The sequence below is a fragment of the Meles meles genome, chromosome 7, assembly GCF_922984935.1.
Source record: "Meles meles chromosome 7, mMelMel3.1 paternal haplotype, whole genome shotgun sequence".
Taxonomy (NCBI): Eukaryota; Metazoa; Chordata; class Mammalia; order Carnivora; family Mustelidae; genus Meles; species Meles meles.
In genome coordinates, this window is record NC_060072.1 from 22,634,709 (window position 1) to 22,656,718 (window position 22,010).

General features: G+C 34.9%; 1 protein-coding gene across 5 annotated transcripts in view; it reads right to left on the reverse strand.

The window, feature by feature from the left end:
- Positions 1 to 1,596: 1,596 nt before the first annotated feature.
- TMPO (thymopoietin) overlaps positions 1,597 to 22,010 on the reverse strand; it is a 30,707-nt gene continuing 10,293 nt past the window's right edge. The window contains exons 3-9 of one of the 5 annotated variants that reach the window (XM_046011633.1): positions 19,388 to 19,546; positions 13,830 to 13,927; positions 6,325 to 6,444; positions 6,130 to 6,225; positions 5,598 to 5,708; positions 4,522 to 4,610; positions 1,597 to 3,831 (exon numbers count right to left, since the gene is read on the reverse strand). In XM_046011633.1, the coding sequence (XP_045867589.1) occupies positions 3,546 to 3,831; positions 4,522 to 4,610; positions 5,598 to 5,708; positions 6,130 to 6,225; positions 6,325 to 6,444; positions 13,830 to 13,927; positions 19,388 to 19,546 (959 nt within the window). In that variant the 3' untranslated portion in view covers positions 1,597 to 3,545. Of the gene's footprint in view, positions 3,832 to 4,521; positions 4,611 to 5,597; positions 5,709 to 6,129; positions 6,226 to 6,324; positions 6,445 to 13,829; positions 13,928 to 15,566; positions 18,299 to 19,387; positions 19,547 to 22,010 lie in introns of those variants that run through there. The other 4 variants (XM_046011634.1, XM_046011635.1, XM_046011636.1 and 1 more) reach the window with 4 other exon arrangements.

Here is a 22,010-nt window from a genome sequence, read left to right on the forward strand (position 1 = left end):
AAAAAAGTTGGTATATAATTCATGATAGGATAGGGTGATACTGATCAATGTATTTTAATGTACTATGACTATGATGCCAAACTAAACACAACTTTCAACAAAATTTGAACTTTGAAAAGAGATCCCATTATTTTGAAGAATGCTTGGTCTTTAGTATAAACGATGACATTATACCATTAATTATATAATGTGATAAATCACTACAACAGCAATCATATTATAATAAGTAAATGTATCAAAGTAACATGTACACACTAATTTATACAATGAGTATGTCAAATTTATTAAAAAACAAAAAAACCCCAAAACTTAAATGGCTACAGAGGAAGATTAAAACTAGAAGTGGATCTTAAAGAACCCTTAATTTGGGACACCTGGGTGGCTCTGTCAGTTGAGCAGCTGCCTTCATCTCAGGTCATGATTCCAGGATCCTGGGATCAAGTCCCACATCAGGCACCCAGCTCAGTGGGGAGCCTGCTTCTCCCTTTGCCTGCTGCTCTCCCTGCTTGTGCTCACTCGCTCTTTCTCTCTGACAAATAAATAAAATAAAATCTTTATAAAGAGGAAAAAAAAAAAGGGAACCCCCAATAAAATTAGGAACTCAGAGGCACCAAAACTGTGTAAGGAGCAAGGCGGAACAAGAGAATGGGTACAGAGTATACATGCAGGATGTTGGTCTTCAACAAGTTTCTTAACTCCTCTGAGCATGAATTTCCTCATCTGTAATGAGACGGTAAGAAAATACCTACTTCATAGGATTATTACAAGGATTAAGTAAGTGAATACATGTCAAGGGTATAAAGCAGTATCTAGCACATGGTAAGCATGCAATAAGCATGGTAAGTCTTGGGACGCCTGGGTGGCTTGGTGGGTTAAAGCCTCTGCCTTGGGCTCGGGTCATGATCCCAGGGGTCCTGGGATAGAGCCCCGAGTCGGGCTTTCTTCTCAGCGGGGAGCCTGCTTCCCTTCCTCTCTCTGCCTGCCTCTCTGCCCACTTGTGATCTCTGTCTGTCAAATGGATAAATAAAATCTTAAAGAAAAATTTAAAAAAGCACGGTAAGTCTTTGATGCTATGTGCTTTCTAATTAATTATAGGATATACATTGCTTTAAGAGTCACTAATTTAAATAAACTCACACAACTTCTTTGGGGGAACATATGAATGATGGAAAGAGAAAAATGCTTTCATGTTATGAACACAGCTCCATGATAATATACCTTTGCAAAATCTTTGCTTAATCTCAAAGCAAGACTAACAATGAGTATCAGATATAAGTACTAAGACAGTACAACCGGGGGAAAAAAAGGAAAGGAAGACTGAAAAAAGTATATTATATTTACTATATTACTGTATTGTAGAGTGGGAAAGGTGCCTTTGAAAGCTTCCCTAAGATGGTGAGTATATTGGCTATACTCTGCTTATTCATGAACAAATGAGTTGATTATGAAATGATTAGAAGCAAAACATAAAGGAGAAAACTGAAATGAGAACTAAAGCCCCAAAATCCATAAAAATCACCTAAGAAATGTTATCAGGTATCTTATTGTTTGTGCTGTCTGAAAAGCATTTATTACAATGACAAAACTAGAGGTTAATTACATTTTTATTATTGAATTATATTGTAAAGTCTACATCTACAATTTAATCAGGAAGAAATGCTTTGCATTTACATCAAGGACACATTTATTCTAGTGGAATAAAACAGACACAGACAAAAGACCACGTACACATTAAAAGGGAAAAAAAAAAAAGACTACATGTTTTACGTGGTCCTTCTTTTACTATTTTGGACCATACCTTTCTATTAGAAAACTGATCTTACATACATACAAGTTCAATTTATTTTCCCATATTTTTAAACAATAAATGAAGCTTCTCACAATTTCTAATCAAAAAGAAAAGATTGAAAACTATGGGAAGTAAAATTTAGAAACAAGGAAAAAGCGTATTGCTATTACTGTACTGCAGAAAAGAGTAAAATGTGCCCCCTCTGTGGCTCATCTCAAAGAAACACTTTTACTCAGAAAGGCAAGCATTTCTGATCTAGGATTAAGTTTCCCACTCTCTCATGGGACCAGACCTACAAAAGTTTCTGATCAATTGCAAAGTAAGTAAAAAATGCCTACAAAATAGTTCAAAGCTAAACATCAGAATACAGCGAATGAAATCAAAATTGTGTGCTGGTCTAAATATACATATTAAGCTTTTTTCTTTTTAAAAAGTATTTTTTTATTTCAGATGATATTTAAAATAACTTATATTTTTAGTGTGCTTTATGGTCAATGACTGTAAAGTTGAAATTCAAATGAGTACGTTCAAATTCTGTTTTACTTGATTCTACTAAAATTTCAATTACCTACAACTTTACTTAACCAAGTTATACATGAGGTAAGTTTTAGCTAAAAAATAAAGTAAATCAACCACAAAGATAAGTTAACCATTTCAAGAGTACACAAAAATCATAATGCCCACTTCATATTCAGAGTTTATAAATTTATGTATTAACTACTTTGTATCTAAGAAAAGTTTACTTTGTAATTTTAAAGGAAACACTTTTTGTACTTTTAAATCAAATTCTGTTGGAAAATGTAGGGCAAAGGAAAAACCTGGCAAATTTTGTTTTTGGTAACAGAAGGCAATGCAAAAATGAATCAAAATGGAACCTCAGACCAGTGTTTTAAAGTTCCTAACTTCTAAACAGACACACACTTATTTATCTAAAAAATATTTTGGTAGCAAATTGGATTGAGAGAATAAATGTTTTGCTGTAAATAAAAAGTACAAGTTTCCAATTATAGCCTTATAGCTAGCTAAACAGTTTCTAAAAACATGTACAGCCAGCTAACAATTCTCTAAAACACGTATATGTTGCACTAAAGATCCCTGCTAAAATATCAACAGCATTTAAATGGGTCTTACTGAAGTAGGACATTCATGATACTAGAAATCTTTTAAAAAGTGAGTACAATAGGACTACAATAATATTACTATTAATAAAAGTTACAGAAGAGATTATTGCTGTATGTTCCCCCATAAACACATCAAACCTGTGGCAGTTACAAAAAGTACAACCCAAGTTACTCTTTTTCTTATCAAATGTCATGTTTCACATATCTCTAAAGTTTTTATACAGCAGAGAATCATTCTTAAAATCTTTTCTGTAAGAATTTGAAGTATTTAAATGTGTAGCTTCACATTATACTACCATGTTTTGCCCTTCTTGTTTCCCAAATACACAAAAACAATATACATTTTTCTCAAAAGTAAAATAAGATGTCCACATTAAAAAAATAAAGCCTACAAAAAAGTTCCAGAGCTAAAAAAGATTATTCATATGGCACGAAGTGATCTCCTACTAATCCAAAGTCCAAAATATTTAAATGAAGTCCATTTATATATCCTGTTTGCTTTTCAATGGAATACTACTTTGAGGTGAAATCACATTATTTTTAGTTCTCAAGTCAACAAGTGTACACAAATTTTTTTTTATATAGTTAATAGAAAAAAATAGGAGACCAAATTGAGTGTGCCAAAGAGATTTCATTCAGATGGATTTTCCAGAGTCATTACGAAGAAAATTAGTGAAGGGATTTCCTTGGTTGGTTTCCATAGCTTGATAGACCAAAAACAAAAAAATGGCCACAACAACAAACAGCAAAATTTTTATCCACATGGGAATAGAGCGTCCCTTTTTTGTCTTTTCTGACTTGACATCTGCCAAGGGAACATACTTAGGAATATATTTAGATGAAAAAGATTCCTCCATCCTGAAATCACTGAGTTCTAATGGCCGGCCTGCAGCCCCTTTGATTGGTCTGCGGCAACTAGCACTGTTGGGAGTGAAAACAGGAAAAAAATAAATTTAGATAGAGTCATGATTTAGATGTATAATATAAAATATAAAGTGTCATTACCATTCTTAATTTCAAACACATTCTTGAGACAATAGTAGAAAACTGTCACATGTAAACAGTGAGGTCAGCCTATTTAAAATATCCATACATTTTTCATTTAAAATGGCTGGATGTTCACTCTATTAAAAAATAACTTTCAGTACATTGGTAAATATTCACTAAACTTAACTTCTTTTCAGGGCCAATATATTTAGGAGATAGAAGAAAAATAAGGTAGTTTGGTTGTGATTCTTTTAGTCAGGAAACAATTTAGCTCTTACCTAAAGTCTTTTCAATTAGAAAAGGGAAACCTTTAAGGAAAACAAGTATCTCTTCCTTACTATGAAAAATTAGAATTAGATAGTGGGCAAATAATTTATAATATTTCAGCTTATCCAAGTTAACTTTGAATCTGACTCAACTTTCAAGAATATGAACTACTGACTTAAGAATTAAACTGCTCTCAAAAGAACAGTTTAATTCTGAGGACACAGGTACAATAAATAACTGTGTGAAGAATTAAAAATTAAAATTCCCATTATATGCTAACCACACTTCAATTAAAAGTAAATAAATAAAAATGCCCTAGCAGAATACACTAATTCTTGTTTTAATGTATCTGAATACCTAATTCCTGTTGGTGTAGATGCTTCAAAGGGAAACATTTCCTTAAGAATATCCCTTTCTATTCTTCTTTCCTCTGTTTTTTCTCCCACCTAATAAGAAACAAACAACCACAAGTTAATATTTAGTGTAAATGTGCAATTAAAACATAATTTAAAAAAAGTTTCAGAGAACAGAGTGCATTCAAGTCTGCCCCAGCTGCCCTTTCTAAATTCATCATTACCTAAGTATCAATATACTTCCAAAGCTCTCTTCAAATTTCTTCAATGTGGAGATATGTTAACGTGGTAATGGGGGATTACCACACATTCGACCAAGTTTAAGAAAAAACAAAAACAAAAACAAAAACAAAAAACAAAACCAAACCCCACAAAACTAAAATTCAGTATAGCTAATATGGCAGCATTAAGTTCCCCCATTGGATTTTCCCATGCTTCTCATTAAGAGTATACTGTTTCTTCTGTTAAGAATTTTGTAATAAAATAAATGATCAAACATGGAGGTTATCAAATTAACATAGTCAATTCAATCTTCCTAATTTAAAAAGCCGTAAAATGATTTTTTAAACAACCTGATTGTTTTGCTGTTTACCATTAGCCCGGATCAAAACAACTTTTGGTAAAAATTCATTAAAATTATAATGCATCATGCAGTTAGTACTTTAAAGCTTAATTATAAGGAGTTAATCAATTCAAGCATCATACAAAGTCACTTTAAAGTCCCATTATTTGACCTTTCAGTGAAAGATAGTATAGCCTTCCCAATAGCCCAGTAACACTTTCAACCCACATCAATAACAAAGAGAACATATTAGAAACAGCACATAAATGAGTATTCCCTTGAAAAATGGAACTTAAGAGGCACACAGTAGCAAGCAGATAGTATTAGCGTATCATACTATATTAGTTACTTTTGATTGTCACTAATAAAAGTATGTCTTTAAATACACATACACACACACAAACACACCCCACCCAGTTAAGAAAGCTCTGCTCCCTCCCACTGCAAAAAACAAATATAAAAAAAATCTCCTCTTTAAAAGATCAATGATAGCATCGATCTAAATTTTATGCATTTACTTCAGCTCTTGTCAATGGTTTCTTTGGTGTTCTTCTGGGTATGTCTGAGAATTCAGTGATTGGCAGAATAGGAGCTGCATGCTTGAAATTTCCAGTCACCCTATTGACAACCTGCCAAGATTCAAATTATTCAGACTCAGAATTATCCAAACATAACAAAGACATGTAAAAAGAAAAAAAGATACTCTATTTCTGTAACATTTGAAAACTTTCCCTTAATAAAAATTTAGGCAAAAGAACCTAGAAATGAACATAGTCAGTGCTTCTCATATGAAGCCTTAGCACTCTAAATATTTTAGCAAAAAAGTTTCCTTAAATACTTAGAGGTAAGATTCTTGTACAAATTTATATATGCATATATCGTGGCTACACTAAAAAATTCTAAAATTCAGAATTATATGGGAAAATTAGTTTAAAATACAATTGTTTAAAACACAAGTTTGAGATCTGCTGAAATTTACCACCTCCCCAATTCTAATTAAAGGGTAATTTACAAAGAATACCACTTGTATAGTTTATGAAATATATTTACTAAGGTTTCGTTGCTTGAAGCCATTATAGTTTCAGCTATGGGAGTACTCTCTGAAATTATTGCACCATCTATACGAAAATGTTCTGAAGTTTCCACCTGTTAGTTTGAAAACAAAACAAAAACAATAAATATAAAATAATCACTAAAACCCTACCAATCTGAAAACCCAATTCTAAGCAATAAGCCTTGCATCACCCTTTTTCTTGGAGTTCTTCTCGACCCTCTTGTGGATTCCCTAGTTAATGCCTGCAGAGGTCCGCCTTGTGAAGATCCACTTGTCCATTCAGTCTCAGTTATTCCAGCTTGAGAATAGCTCTATTCAAGCATCGACACATTAAAAAAGTCAGATTCTAACATCAAACACCTTAATAAGGCCATTGGCTAGCACACTGAGAAGTCATAAGAAATCTCTAAATGCCAGCTTTTGCAAACAATGCTATGCCCTCAAAATATTTCTAAAATGTACTGATTGAACCAATATGCAGGCATCGGAAGACAAACTACGGTAAAACACATAGGAGCTCACAAATTGTAATAAAAGCAAGAAAGCACTTAATTTATCACCAGCTCCTTTTGTGACTTGCTATTTGGCTCTCGTATCACAACTGCATCTAAACAAAAAGCAGGCTGATCATGACTTATAAGTAAGTCATTTATTGTAACAAGGCAGTTTCCTTTAAAAACAAAATAAAATTTTATAATTGTTAGCACAAATTAAACATTATCCTTTCCAAGTAGGATTATCTAAATAGGTTCAGTTTAAATTACAATCTACACACAGCTATCTGAACTTAAAAGTTCCCAGATGTCACTGACAACACTGAGCAACAAAAATCTGGTGGTCACCTCTTTCACAAACTGGCAAGCCTATAACATCAATGCCAAACCCAAGTGATTACCCACTCCTCACTACAGAAAGAGAGCATTAGTGATGTGTCACTGCGATCTTCCAGTTGCAGACTCCTGTCTCCCTGAGAGGGGAACTGATTATTCTTCACTTAAAAAATAATTTAGTAGTCCTTACATAATAGCTTGAAAACCACTACACTAATACTTCTCAAACTGTAATATGCATATTAATCATGTGGAGCTTTTGTTAAAATGCAGATTCTGATTCAGCAGCTCTGGGGTATGGCCTGAGATTCTGCATTCCAAGTAGCAATTTATTCAACTTTGAAGCCACTATTACCAGATAAATTAACCAGAGACAATCCACCAATGATCAGTATTGTACTAGAGTGTGCATATATTGTCGCTTCTGCCTTCAAGCTAGTATTTTATCTAAGTAACTGATTTTTTATATTCAAGTGAGTGCCTATTAATTTTAAAGACAGATGTATTTTACTCTTATCCTAGGACAAGAGTGCTTATCCAATAAGAATGCTTATTTCATGGCAACATTACTACCAGAACCCCACAAGTTACAAACATAGTCTCATACCTAATTTTGTATTTATCTATAGTTGGGATTTAACATGTAAGAGTTTCTCTTTAACTCGCAGTTGGAAACTCTGGGTTTCTCTTCCTGCTATCCATTAGGAAATATTTGCTGAATGCAAATCTAAGGTCTGTTAAATCTGTTAAATTATATAGGAACAATAAATAGTTTTAACCTGAGGTTCTCAATAATCCTGGCAGCACAATTATCAACTGGGAGCTTCTGAGAAATATCAAATGCCCCAAACCCTACTTTGGTCCAATTAAGTCAGAATCTCTTCTAGAAGGGACTTGGGAATAGTTAATTTTTGTAACTCCTGAGGGGATTCTAATGCGCAGCCAGCATTGAGAACACCTGGCTTAAGATCTTGTAACTGAACTGTGATGCATCTCAAAGTCAAGTATCTTCTTAAAACTACCTTCAATTCTGCTTCCTCTTTCCTAGTCAATTGCTCAGTGCCAGTAAAATTAATTAAAAGCACTATTTTAAAAAATATTCTGGTTTGACAGCCTATCTGGTATTATCAGTATATACTAAGTATTTTGAAACTCTTCAAAGAAATTAAAAACTACATCTTTTTTAAGATTTTTTTTTTTTTTTTTAATTTGACACACAGAGAGAGAGGTCACAAGCAGGCAGAGAGGCAGGCAAAGAGAGAGGGGGAAGCAGGTTCCCTGCTGAGCAGGGAGCCCGATGCAGGACTCGATCCCAGGACCCTGAGATTAACCCACTGAGCCACAAAAACAAGATTTTGTTTATTTGAAAGAGAGAGAGGGGCGCCTGGGTGGCTCAGTGGGTTAAGCCGCTGCCTTCGGCTCGGGTCATGATCTCAGGGTCCTGGGATCGAGTCCGGCATCGGGCTCTCTGCTCAGCAGCGAGCCTGCTTCCCCCTCTCTCTCTCTGCCTGCCTCTCTGTCTGCTTGTGATCTCTCTCTGTCAAATAAATAAATAAAATCTTAAAAAAAAAAAATTCTATAAAAAAAAAAAAAAGAAAGAGAGAGAGAGTTCGCACAGTTCAGGGGGAGGGGCAGAGGGACAGTGAGATACAGACTCCCCACTGAGGAAGACCCTGATATCATGACCTGAGCTGAAGACAGATACCCAACTGACTGAGCCACCAAGTCGCCCCTAAAAACACATTTCTTTTTTTTATTAAATGATTTTATTTATTTGAGAGAGCTAGTGAAAGCAAGAGAGCACAAGCAGGGGGAGTGGCAGAGGGAAAGGGAGAAGCAGGTCCCCTACCGAGTGGGGAGCCCAATGAGGGGCTTGATCCCAGGACTCTGGGATCAGAGTCACCTAGGCACCCCTACATTTCTTGAAAGGGCCAATAAAACTGATAAAATATAAAGACCAGATATTTTATGTTTGTCCACGAAGGTGAGGATGAGAGGAAGTATCACTTCCTTAAAATTGGGTTTTCTACCAAATTCCACGATTTTCCATATTGTATTTTGAGCTGAAATGAGCTCTTCACCAAAAATTTTACCAACATCTACTGAAACTATTATGGTTGATAAAAAAAATAACATGTTTATATTTATATTACTTGTCTTTGACATTAAAACCAAGTTCCATTTAAAGATTCTTTTATTTTCTTCTATGGAAGGAAACACAAGAAATACATTGGTTGCCTGTGGGAATACCTGGGAAGGGGTGGGGAAAGCAACTTTTTACTATAAATCACTTATATTTCCTTTTGTCCAAGTTTATTAAATTCTTTGGTTGAGGACTGTCAACTAGCTTTTTAGTTCTTTCACTATTATTATCTATTTAGAATTCATCACCTTCACAGAAAACTAATTGACACCTCTTCACACAGCAGGAAAGATATTCTGAAGATTTTTTTCTACCAGAGTCCACTACAAACAAGTGAAAATTATTGACTGAAAAGAAAGTCATTGCTATGTAAAATTAGTAGTTCATGCGATTGCTATATACTCTGTGTCAAAAACTAATTGCAGCAACTGCTCTTAATTTATCAGGAAACCAACAGGAGAAAGAAACAAAAACCTCACACTGCCTTTCAATAAGTTATCAGGCAAAAAAGACAGTAGGCAGTTGAGGCACAAGAGAATGCAGGAGCTGGGCTATTAAAAGGTAGCTATACATCTGTCAGTAAAAATATAAGCTCTAAACAAAAAGTTTACATAAAACTAAGTTATCAAAAGAAACACTATAATTAAAAGCCAGTTTACTCTGAAGAACTACCAGTTTAGTAATCTGGTTAACTCATATTAATTTTTTTTTCAAGTGTCCTATCCCTCCATTAGAGAAAGGTACGCTCATACATGGCTGGTGGGAATGCAAAATGCTTCAACTCTTATGCAGGGGATTTGTATAACATCTAGCAAAATTACCCAGTAATTTCAATTCTAGATTTCCTAATTGGCTAAAATATGAAACGATACATGCAAACCACTGTTCATCAATTCATCTTTGCATTACCTAAACAGTATAACTGAAAATAATCCAAATATTCACTAGAAGGAAAACAGCCGAATAAAATACAGTACATCCATAAAATGCAAGGACATTCAGTGGTGCAGAGCAATGAGGAAGATGGCTAGACTGTATTCTGATACAGAGTGACCTACCTCCATGTTTAGATTACCAGAAAGGTAGAAATGTGCAAAGTTTACTGCCTTTAATGTAAGGAGGGGAGCAAAAATAAGTGTATAAATCTATGTATCTACTTACTGTTTTCAAAAAGAAATTAACCCCAACATAACAGAAAGTTGCCTTTATAAATGGAAGGAACAAAGATAAAAGCCAAATTTCTGACTCCATCTTATTTTGCCTAAATAACACTATATATTCAATACCTAAAAAGTTATGAAAGAAAATTCATACAAGTGATTTGAAGCACAGTATTTTGATTTTATGCTCAAAAGACAAAAACTGCAACCTCCTTCCCCAAAACTGCCATTTAGCAGCCTTATGATCAAGAGCACTGTATTATGTTAAAACATCTATATAGTGGTAACTACATAAATCACATTATTTTAAGAACCAAGGCACTCAGCATATAAGAGATAGAGGCAGAACACCCAGAAGTTAGATAGCTTGCATTCATAAATTTGATGAACTCATGATTTATTTTCTCTTTCTCAAAAATAAGTACTCTTTGCTCTACCTAGTAAAAATGCCTAGAAGCAATGACAACCCAGCAGAAATGAACAACCTACCATGCAGATTGTAGGTAGTCTCCAAATAATATTTACAATGAGAAGGATTAGGGTTCTTTAGAAAAAGAGCTGATTTGGTAAAAGGCAGGCACCATACATGAGCCTGGGACATCTTACTGTGGCAGAAAACAAAAAACTATCAAAGACAAACAGGGACAATAAAATGACACAGGAACCAACACAGAATAAGAGGAACCTAATGGCTAAAGATGGCACAGTTTGAACACGGAAAAAGAATGATGAGCATAACTTGTCATAACTGAAATAGATAAAAACCATACTAGTTAAAAAAGATTTTATTGATCACCTTCAAAGTAACTAGGCTTTAATCTGAAAGCTGGCAAATTATGCTGGCTCTCCTGTGTGAATTTTATTTGAAGGTAACTATGCAGGTCATGAGGGAAAAGTTCTTTATAAGAATTCCAGTTACAGATGTAATGGAGTAAGAGAATGAGAAAAATCATTACCTTACAACCAAAATAGTAGATCTAGGCAATCATCATAAATGGCAGTCATAACCATTAATGAAAGGGTGATATGGGACTTTAAAATGGATGGATCATGCTTTCAACACCTGAACCTACTAACTTAGCATCATTTGCCTCCTGAAATGATGCAATATGAAAACCAGAACACCATTTATGAAGTATTTGTGTCAAAGAAACTGAACCTGAATACAACCAATTCTCTAGATCTATGCTGTTCAACATGGTAACGACTAGCCATATGTAGCTATTTAAATTTAAGTAAGATTAAAGTTATAGTTTCTCTACCACACAAACCACATTTCAAGTATTCAACAGCCACATGTGGCTAATGGCTACCACAATGGACAGCAGATATAAAGAACACTTCTATCATCACAGAAAGGTCTACTACACAGTTCTACTACAGGTCTAACTCCAGCCTCCAGTAAGCACAGTTATGGAATAAGAGATTAAACGACACTTGAGGAAGTAATCTGCCAAAGCCAGAATGTGGGAAATTCTGGAGAGAAATGACCTGGTTTCTTCACCAAATTAATAGAGGGGAAACTTGCAGTGGAGATAGCTATAGGCTAATGAGATAAAAACAAAACAAAACAAATACCAAACAGTAGGTGTAGCTTACTTGGATTCTGATTTGAGTAATTTAATCATAAAAGGTATTTCTGAAACTGGAGAAATTTGAATAGATTAGCCATGAAAGAATTATTAATTTTACTAGGTGTGATAGTAGCATTGTTGTTATATACATATATATATGAAACAGCTATCTTTTTGAGATATATACTGAAATACTGACATTTTAATGTGTGAAATGTCAGAGATTCACTTTATGATATTCCAGCAAAAAAGCAAAATAGCAATACCAAAAGGAATTTAAAAAGCTGGAAGGTACAGGTGAAGATGAAATAAAACCAGTAAAATGTTAAAACTTGTGAGGCTCTGTGACTAGAGGGTCATTAAACTGTTCCCTTCAATTTTCTTGATGTTTTTAAATTTTGTATAGGGCCATAATCATCTCCTAAATCTATTTACCCTGTCCTTCAGTTTGGATTCCCCAACTCAGTTAAACCATGTATAATACCATCCTTCATCCCGGCTTTTAACCCATTATCTGATCAGTCCAGCATTTTTTTTTTTTTTAAAGATTTTATTTATTTATTTGACAGATCACAAGCAGGCAGAGAGGCAGGCAGAGAGAGAGAGAAGGAAGCAGGCTCCCTGCTGAGCAGAGAGTCCGATGTGGGGCTCGATCCGAGAACCCTGGGATCATGACCTGAGTTGAAGGCAGAGGCTTTAACCCACTGAGCCACCCAGGAGCCCCCAGCATTTTTTTTTTTTAAAGATTTTATTTATTTATTTGACACAGAGAGATCACACGTAGGCAGAGAAGCAGATAGAGGGAGAGAGGGAAGCAGGCTTCCTGCTGAGAAGAGAGCCTGATGTGGGGCTCGATCCCAGGACCCTGAGATCATGACCTGAGCCAAAGGCAGAGAGGCTTAACTCACTGAGCCACCCAGGCGCCTCCAGTCCAGCATTCTTGATGGCACTATACCATCCTGCCTTCATACTGTGGACTATAATTCTCCATACTTGTCTATTTCATTGTCCTTCACTAGATTTTCTTAGTTTCTCTTGCTCTATTATTTCCTTATTCTTCAGCATGACCCTGGAGCTCTTCCCTACTAAATAAAAGGGTAATATCTTTATTCCAGTATTTGGTTCCATATTAAACAAAATGTTTCACTGAGTGCTCTATACCTTCTCCATAATCACCAAGATTATTTCTAACAAATAATTCTGAAATTCAACTTATCAAGTCATCAAACCCAGACAGACATAGCTTAAGAAATCAAGAACTTCCTCTGAGGATGTGTGGCTTTAAAATGACAAAGAGAAGATGGAAAAGATAAAATAAACGACTAGACAAATCATTCCAGCTAGACAAAATAAGGGTAAGGAAAATGACTCCTGGGATAGCTATCTTGTAAAGGTCAGCCAAATCAATGCTAAATTAGTCAATAATTTGTTCTCTGTAAATTAGTTCATTTATATCTGTGTTTATTAGTTCTCACTTAGTTTCCTACATTTTCCTTTTGAAAAATTCTATCTTGCCTCACCTACAATGCACCTCAGATAAGGAAAGAAAAGTGTGGTCTTAGGAACAGACTAGCTTCAGAGTTGAGGGAAAAGCCACAGAAGACAAGCAAAAGTAAAAGCAAAGTTAGAAACCTAGACAAAGATTAAATATAAAATCCTTCCTTTCTTTTAAAAAAAAAATGCTTAGGCATTTATTTCCACCTTTTAAAATATTTCCTTAAAAGGCAGTATATGACTGGCTTTGAACCATGCTTAGCACAAAATCAAACACAAATGAGACATTTATTATACACTTGCTTTTGCAGTAAGCACAGGCTACACTACTGACAAAAAACATGAAGTTTAGATTTCTAATGCCATTTAATGAACAATGGAATGAACACTTCACTGAGTGCGCTAGAGTTTATTTAACCAAAGGCTAGGACACAAGCAAATTAGTGTTGTCAGATTACTTATACCTGAACACAGTGATCATAAAACTAAAGATACCTGATTATGTTCAACTCTTCTTTGCTTGAGTGTTACTGGAGTCTTTGCTCTGCCCTTTAGTGGTTCTCTCTTCTCAAGCTTGAGTTCTATTTTAGAGTCTGGAAATAACATCGGAGAAACATTACTCTCTGAAATATACAATAAATTACAATGTCATCCAACATTATTCTGGAACCTTGGTTTTAAGCATTCTTACATAAAACAAGTTTGCCTATTAGTTATTACCTCAACAGACCATGACTATTCAACTGCAATTTGTCTTTAAAAACTTTTCCATTCTTATTTTATTCCAGTTTTGTTTATCTCCCCTACTCCTTCATCTGTTCGCCGCTTCTTCCTATTCTTCCCTTTTTCTGGGACTAATAGCCTAAAACATAAAAGTGAATTCAAACTGCCCATGGAGGCTTTTCACAAAAAAACTACTTGGATAAAGGAAAAGGCTATTAAAACACACAGTTGCTAATATTCTTTTGTGCATACAGTGCATTACTACTATATAAACAAAGGTTAGTCATAAAATTTGAAATATGGAAGAAAAAAGCTATAGGGAACTTTAAGACTGAAAACAACTGTATGGTATTAAGCCTCTAAAAAAAGTCATTGCAGTGACATTGATACTTCAGTGCAGTTTAGAAGTCCTCACTTCTGTTTTGATGTGATTATTAAAAAACTGGGTACAACGAAGGAGGTAATAAAGAATCCTGATCACAGAAAGTAATACTCACAGGTCACTCCATAATAGAACATTTATTTGAAGAGAAGTCAGTGAATATATATTAATTAGCATTTCACCATGATGCTAACCAACTCAAATATATCTTTATAGTCTTCAATATTCCATTCTCCTAGCCTTCATTTTTATCACCATTTGAAGAGCTATTTTTTTTTTTTTTTTTAAGTAATCTCTAAACCCAACATGGGGCTTGAATTCATGACCCCAAGAGTCGTATGTTCTACCAACTGAGCCTGCCAGGCGCCCCTGAGGAGCTAGATTTTTAAAGACTTATAAAAGTTTCAGTTAAGTCCCACATTTTTGTCATCATTTATCATAGTATAGCAAAATTAATGTCTGTTGTGACTACTAAAACTTGTATTACCAAAAATTTAAGTTAGAGTACTTTCCTACCAAAGATAGAAATAGAGTTAATTCTTAAAAAGCTTAGCTTTTCATGAACTTGATGCACTGGTGCTAAAAAGCAGTCAGGACAGTTAGGTTTTACTATCTAGTCTAGTACTAGTCAGTCCAGAGTCTACTTGCAATTTTCCCCCAACTAATAATTTTTACTATGTTAGTTCAAATAGTTCAATTTTACTTAGGATTAATGTATCAACCTCACCCCCACCTCCCCAAATGTCTATTAATCTATCTATTGACATATTTAAGTTTGCGACAACCTTTAGCATTATAAACCTTATGTTTTATTAATTCAAAATCTAAGAATGAGAAATCACAAAGTAAAGAATCCAGTGGTAATTGAGCAAAAATTGATTAAACAAATAAAGTATCTGGTTATAGATTAATTCCTTTCAAATTTAAATTCCAACAGCCAATAAAAACATGGTCTTTAACAGAAGAAAAACCACACAACAGTAAGTAGAATATTTTAAACTATACCATTGGAATCTCAAGCAAGTTTCAATGAAGAAATGGAAAGGAAATGTTCAAGAACAAATACCTAACTTGTTGCAACTCCAAGAATAAAACACACATACAACATGTTTCTGGAGACCACACGAAACTGTTCAAATTACAACTTTATTGAATTTGCAGAAGCATTCTACAGTAATACATTAGAAAAAATCACATAGCACTTAGTAGGTACATGTATACATGTACATTCCAGAAGACAAATGACAAATAAAATTACTCCCAGGAAGCTGCAAAGATGGACATGTATAGTAAAAATATAATAATTGCCAGGAGTACCAAAGGGACTGAATTTTGCTGATACTTAACACTACTATTATCCATAAAAATACAAAGAAATTTGATTATTAAATGTCTCTATAGTTAGACTCATCTTACAATCATAGAAATGAAAACACAATATACTGCTTTATACAAAGGAATATAGTGTTTCTTATGAATTTTTAAAAAATAGCTGAAATCTGCTTTTAGAATTTAGATTAAATCTAACCATCCACGAATCACAACATAACCTGAAATTATTAAGAAGAAAAAAAAAAAGCCCCACTTTTCCAGTGTCTAGTTCATCTGACACACTACAGTGATAGTTAGACTGCACCATTCCACAATCACATGGTTTAAAGAAGTATTTTGTAAGGTGTGGTCCATGAACTGTTTGTTACCAGTCCTTGAAGAAATGAGACACTTGCACCAGAATGTAAACTGGCACACTGTTTTATCAATAAAAATTTCTCACAAAAATAAACAGTCATTCATCTAAAAAGTGTCTCTCGATCCAAATTCTGGTGCATACTTATCTGTGGATCAGTAACTGTCTATAGACTGGCACTTTGTATTTCACTGATCTAGAATATTATGAAGGAATACAGAAGGAAAAACAAACAAAAGTGAGAATAAAAGAAAAAAATGTAGACAAGTTCCAGAAAGTGAAAAATATATAGTAATATTTAAATCAGTGAAGACTCCACTTATATTCTAGCTATTAGCGTTTTCTTAGTCTTGGAGAATTGTAAAATCTTAATAAGAGAGAATGAACTGTATGAGACAAAAATGTAACCCAGAAATCTTAAATTATTTCTATTAGGCTTTTTCTATCTGTGCAACCGAAAAAATAAAGGCAGTTCTGTGTAGGTAAATAAGTTTGATACTATACTTTGATGGGCAGAAGCTTGACTTCAAAAATAGCCCAACCTGGAGTCTAAAAAGATCTTCAAAATCTTGGCATAAAAGCACTTCAAATTCTTAGGGAAGCTGCTAAGTTCCCCGTATCAAAGATCAAATAGGTATCTTTATTCTTAACTTTATTAACGTTTATTTCCACGCTTTTTAGTTACTTTATAAACTTCTCCTCCAAATAACGTTCCACCTTTAAAGGGAGTAACCACCAGCTTATTCTTCGAAGCTGGATTAATTTTACAATCCTTCAGCCAGAGATAGCGGCGACCTAAAGTGGAAGATCCCATGCTATGGGCAGCCATCTTTACTTCATCAAATGCAGCTTCACAAAGAAATGAGGCTGCATCATATGTTTTGCTCAGAATCCCAAGTGCCTGGTGCAAATGACTAGGATCTGAGCTAAGAATTTGTGCAGCCTGACTAATATCTGCCTGCAGAGCCCTAACTACGAAGGCAGTATGGGTTGCAATCTGCAATGCTGATGCTGCAGCTTCGTATGTTCTACAAAGTACTAAGTCTAACTGTTTATCACAAGAGTCCGTGGAAGCTGCCTGAATACCTACTGGTGGAGTGGCTTCAGAAATAAACTCCAGTATTTCATCATCTACTTTAGGAACTGATAATATCTGTGTTGCCTCTCTGGAGGAAATTGGATACTTGCATGCCAATGAAGGCAGCTGTCTGTCAATTTGCTTCCACTCCTCTTCAATCACCTTTAAAATAGATTCATGGAAGGGAAAAGATAGTTCTGGGGCATCTATTTTCTCATGTTGTGACTGCTTAGACACTTCTATGCCTAAGGTAGTGAGTGAGTGAGAGACAACAGTTTTGGCAAAAGATGACATCAGTTCAGATCCAGGTGTATTTTGAAATGTCACAAAGGAACCTGAATCCTTTTCCTCTACTGACTTTTCACTGAGCCGAGGGAATTTTCGTGGAGGAGACAGGGACTCAGTGTCTTGATAATTAGACCGATCAATTCTCTTCCATCTGTTTTCTACATCCAGTGGGGCTGTAGAGTTTGAAGTCCCAGGCAAACTACCTACCCCACCCTGGACCAACAAAGAATTGACATAATCTCTGATTGCCTGAGCAAGTGGTGGAGAAATTACTTGTGATCTCTCAGACTCTTCTAGTGCTTTCCTTTCACTGGAGAGAACTGACTGATCTGAAACACGGGACCTCTCAGTACACAATGGTTGAATTCCACTTTTCTCTCCATGGTAAATGTTTTCTACTATATCTTTATAGCAAGTAGTGGTGGTTTCTTTAATCAGTGAAGGAGAAGCTGCAGCAGAGACCAACATGGCAGCGAGTTCATGCTGAGAAGATGCCGAAGAACTTTTCTCTAAACATCTATCATGGCTAGACTTGGAGGAAGTAAACAAATTCCCTCCAGAGGCTAACTTCTGCAATTGTTCCCTGCCAGGCAAGGTTGTGGCAATAAGAGGTTCCCTAGGTGGGTCTCCCTTAGAAGTATGAACTTTCTTAGCTGCCTGTAGTTCAGTCCTGCCCAAAGGAGGACGGGTGGAGATTTCAGGAAAAGAAATACCCTGAAAAAATCCACCAGAGGGAGTAGTTGGAAGTTCAGAAAAAGGAACAAAATCCCTAGTGGACTTCACTTTCTTGTGTTCTTTCTTCTTTCCTGTAGAGGCAAAAGAGGCAGGAAGTTTAAGCATTACTTGTGTTCAAGCTAATTTTATTCTTTGCCTCCTTGCTAACATAGTGCTGTTGAAGGAAAAGACTATATTTCATATTCTGAACAACCAATCGACACACTGTGCCCTGGCAGGCAGTGCTTATGAAGATATAAGCAATTTGAATCAAATTAAATAATCATGAAACTGACAAACAAGTTATATGAAATTAAAAATTAAAAAGTATCAAGTTGCTCTTATTATAGAAAGGTCATTAATTTCATGTACTATTTTCAAAAAATACTTAAATATTATGGTCAAATTTTCTTATAACAGTCCACTAAAAATACATCAAAATATCTTCTTCATAGATGCCCTGAAATCACATTATCTAGCAAAAACTATAAATTTAAATCAGAGAACAGAATATATGCCATATTATAAATACTACCACTGTATATTAATTATAATAAACTGGACACACATGTAATCTATCAGTAGGATGAGATCTCAAAAGCAAGTGAAAAGATTTGGCATGTTATTTATATAAATTTTTTTAAAGTTCGAAATCATATTACGTTTTAGATGCATATAAAAAAATATTTAGGGGCGCCTGTGTGGCTTAGTCGGTCAAGTATCCGACTTGATCTCAGCTCAAGTGTTGATCTCAGGATTGTGAATTCAAACCCACAATGGGCTCCAGACTAGGCAGGGAGCCTACTTTAAAAAAAAAAAAAAGGTATTTAAAAATGGATTGGAAAGATTAGCACCAAATTAATGACAGTGGTTGCTTCTGTGTTAAAAATACTTGGAAAGGGTAAGTGGGGGAACTTCATCTTTAAGTAGTTTATTCTTTTAGAAAAATGAAATTTTTCTGGTATTTTAGATGACAAAAAAAAATCAGACATTTGAACATTTCTGTTTCTTAGAATTCTCAAAAGGTACTCAAATGAAATTACTTAGAGGATTACTGATGATACGAACAAAAATTACATGTAACTTGGTAATATTTAAAATTTTATCTTCTTCATGGTTACTGTACCTTATAAGTCTGAAAAAAATTATATATATTTGACTAACATCATTTAAAATTTTACCTTCTTCATTGTCACTGTATCTGTCAGAGTCATTACTTCCATTCTGTCTTGTATTTTCTGCTGATGAAGAAATTGTTGGCAGAGGAGTAGATGATCTTGACTCTGTTCCCTGTTCCCTCAGTTTCAACAGTTTTTTCTCATATAGTTTCCTGGTTGTTCCTGTATGAAGGCAGAACTTGCTTTAGCATTTGTATTGTCTTGTTTAAGATCCTACTCATTGTCTTTAGCAACATTAAAATGTTACATTCACTCTTTCCTTTTCTACATGTAAGTGCTTTAAAAACTATATAAAGGATTCTTTTCTAAAATAGGTGTTTTCTGAGATTTTAATACATGATTACAACAATGTTTCTTTTAGTAACATGAAATACATAGTAGATTGATATAAATCTTACTATAGATCACCTACTAAAGAGCCATGTATGACCAAGTATTTTTGACTGAAAAGTCTTGGACTCTGTATATTTTTCCCCAGTACTATGTAATAGTATTTGCCTTGTAGAAAAAAATCACTTTTATAAACAACCGTATTCCTCTGAATACTATGATTAAAACTCCATGACTCTCAGAGTTTAATATGTCTAAAAAGAGCCACTCAGTTATGGGAAAAGAAAAGGCATATAAATAACTTTTTTAGTTGAATATATTTTCATATAACACTGTAAAAATTTTGGGGGCACCTGTGTCGCTCAGTGGGTTGGGTGACTGCCTTTGGCTCAGGTCACGATCCTGGGGTCCTGTGACTGAGCCCCACATCAGGCTCCCTGCTCAGTGGAAAGCCTGCTTCTCTCTCTCCCACTGCCCTTTCCCCCCACCCCTACTCATGCCCTCTCTCTCAAATAAATCTTTAAAAAAAATTGTATATATTTAAGGCGTTAAATCATTTTAGATAAAACTACTGTCATTAAAATGACCTTTTATGGAAAATGTGTGCCACAAGCAGAAATTAATACTAATTAGATAGCAAAATAAAATGGATTATAAACACATTTTTAACACAGTTCAGCATGAATGACAATTTAAAGCCAAAAATAGCTTTTATTTTCTATTTTACACTAGCTGCATGTCTCCCTGGTTTCTAGAAGATGAATAAAATGATGATAAATATACGTATTTTAGAAACAACACATCTCAAAATGTTACATAAGTAGTTGTAAGATGGAGGGGGAAGTGGAGGATGTTGGTCAAAAGGTACAAAATTTCTGCAAGATTAATTAAGTTCTGGAAATCTAATATCTAGAATGGCCTATACTTAACAATATACTTGAAATCTGCAGAAGTAGACCTTAAGTGCTCTCTCATCACACATCCATACACAAACTAAAACTGTGAGGTGATAGATATATTAACTGGCTTGACCACAGTGATCACCTCACAATATATACTACAAAAACATCAAGTTAGGGGCGCCTGGGTGGCTCAGTGGGTTAAGCCTCTGCCTTCGGCTCAGGTCATGATCCTAGGGTCCTGGGATCGAGCCCCACACTGGGCTCTCTGCTCTGCGGGGAGCCTGCTTCCACCTCTCTCTCTGCCTGCCTCTCTGCCTACTTGTGAGCTCTGTCAAATAAATAAATAAAATCTGTAAAAAAAAACAAAAAACAAAAAAAAAAATCAAGTTATACATACTAAATACATGTAACTTGTCAATTATACCCCAAGGTTGGGAAAAAATGAACAGCTGGTATGCCACCATGTAACTTAAAATATACTTATATATAATACACATTTTTGTAGCATCTCCCTTTTGGAATTTTAAATGAAAAATTAAAAAGTATATCAAATGTCTGTTGGTAATTATATTCATCGGCTTATTTCCAGCTATTCGGAAGTACTATGCTAAATAAAATGAAAGACAACATTCTAAATTTTTGTTTGCAACTTCACCTATAGAAAAAACAAAAACAAAAATCCCCAAATCGGGGCGCCTGGGTGGCTCAGCGGGTTAAAGCCTCTGCCTTTGGCTCAGGTCATGATCCCAGGGTCCTGGGATCGAGCCCCGCATCGGGCTCTCTGCTTGGCTGGGAGCCTGCTTCCTCCTCTCTCTCTCTCTGCCTGCCTTTCTGCCTACTTGCCTACTTGTAATCTCTATCTGTCAAATAAATAAATCTTTAAAAAAAAAAAAAAATCCCCAAATCGCCAGTGTTCAAATTTTTAAAAATTTTATTTAATCTGAGGCGCCTGGGTGGCTCAGTGGGTTATGCCTCTGCCTTCGGCTCAGGTCATGGTCTCAGAGTCCTGGGATGGAGCCCCACATCAGGCTCTCTGCTCAGTAGGGAGCCTGCTTCCCCCCCCCTCTCTGCCTGCCTCTCTGCCTACTTGTGATCTCTCTGTCAAATAAATAAATAAAATCTTTAAAAAAAAATTCTTTAAGAGAGTGAAAAAACCAGGCACAGCTTGAGAGAAAATGCATCTCCCAAGATATATATGTGTTGATATATCCCAAGATATATATCAGATTTTTAAAAACTCAGAACATAAAAAAAAAAACTTTCAAAATTCAGTAAGAAAACAAACCAATTGAAAAATGGGCAAAATATTAAGATCCTTAAATAAACCCATGAAAATATGCTCAACATCATTATTCATTAGGGAAAGACCCATTCACCACACAGAGATCCTACTA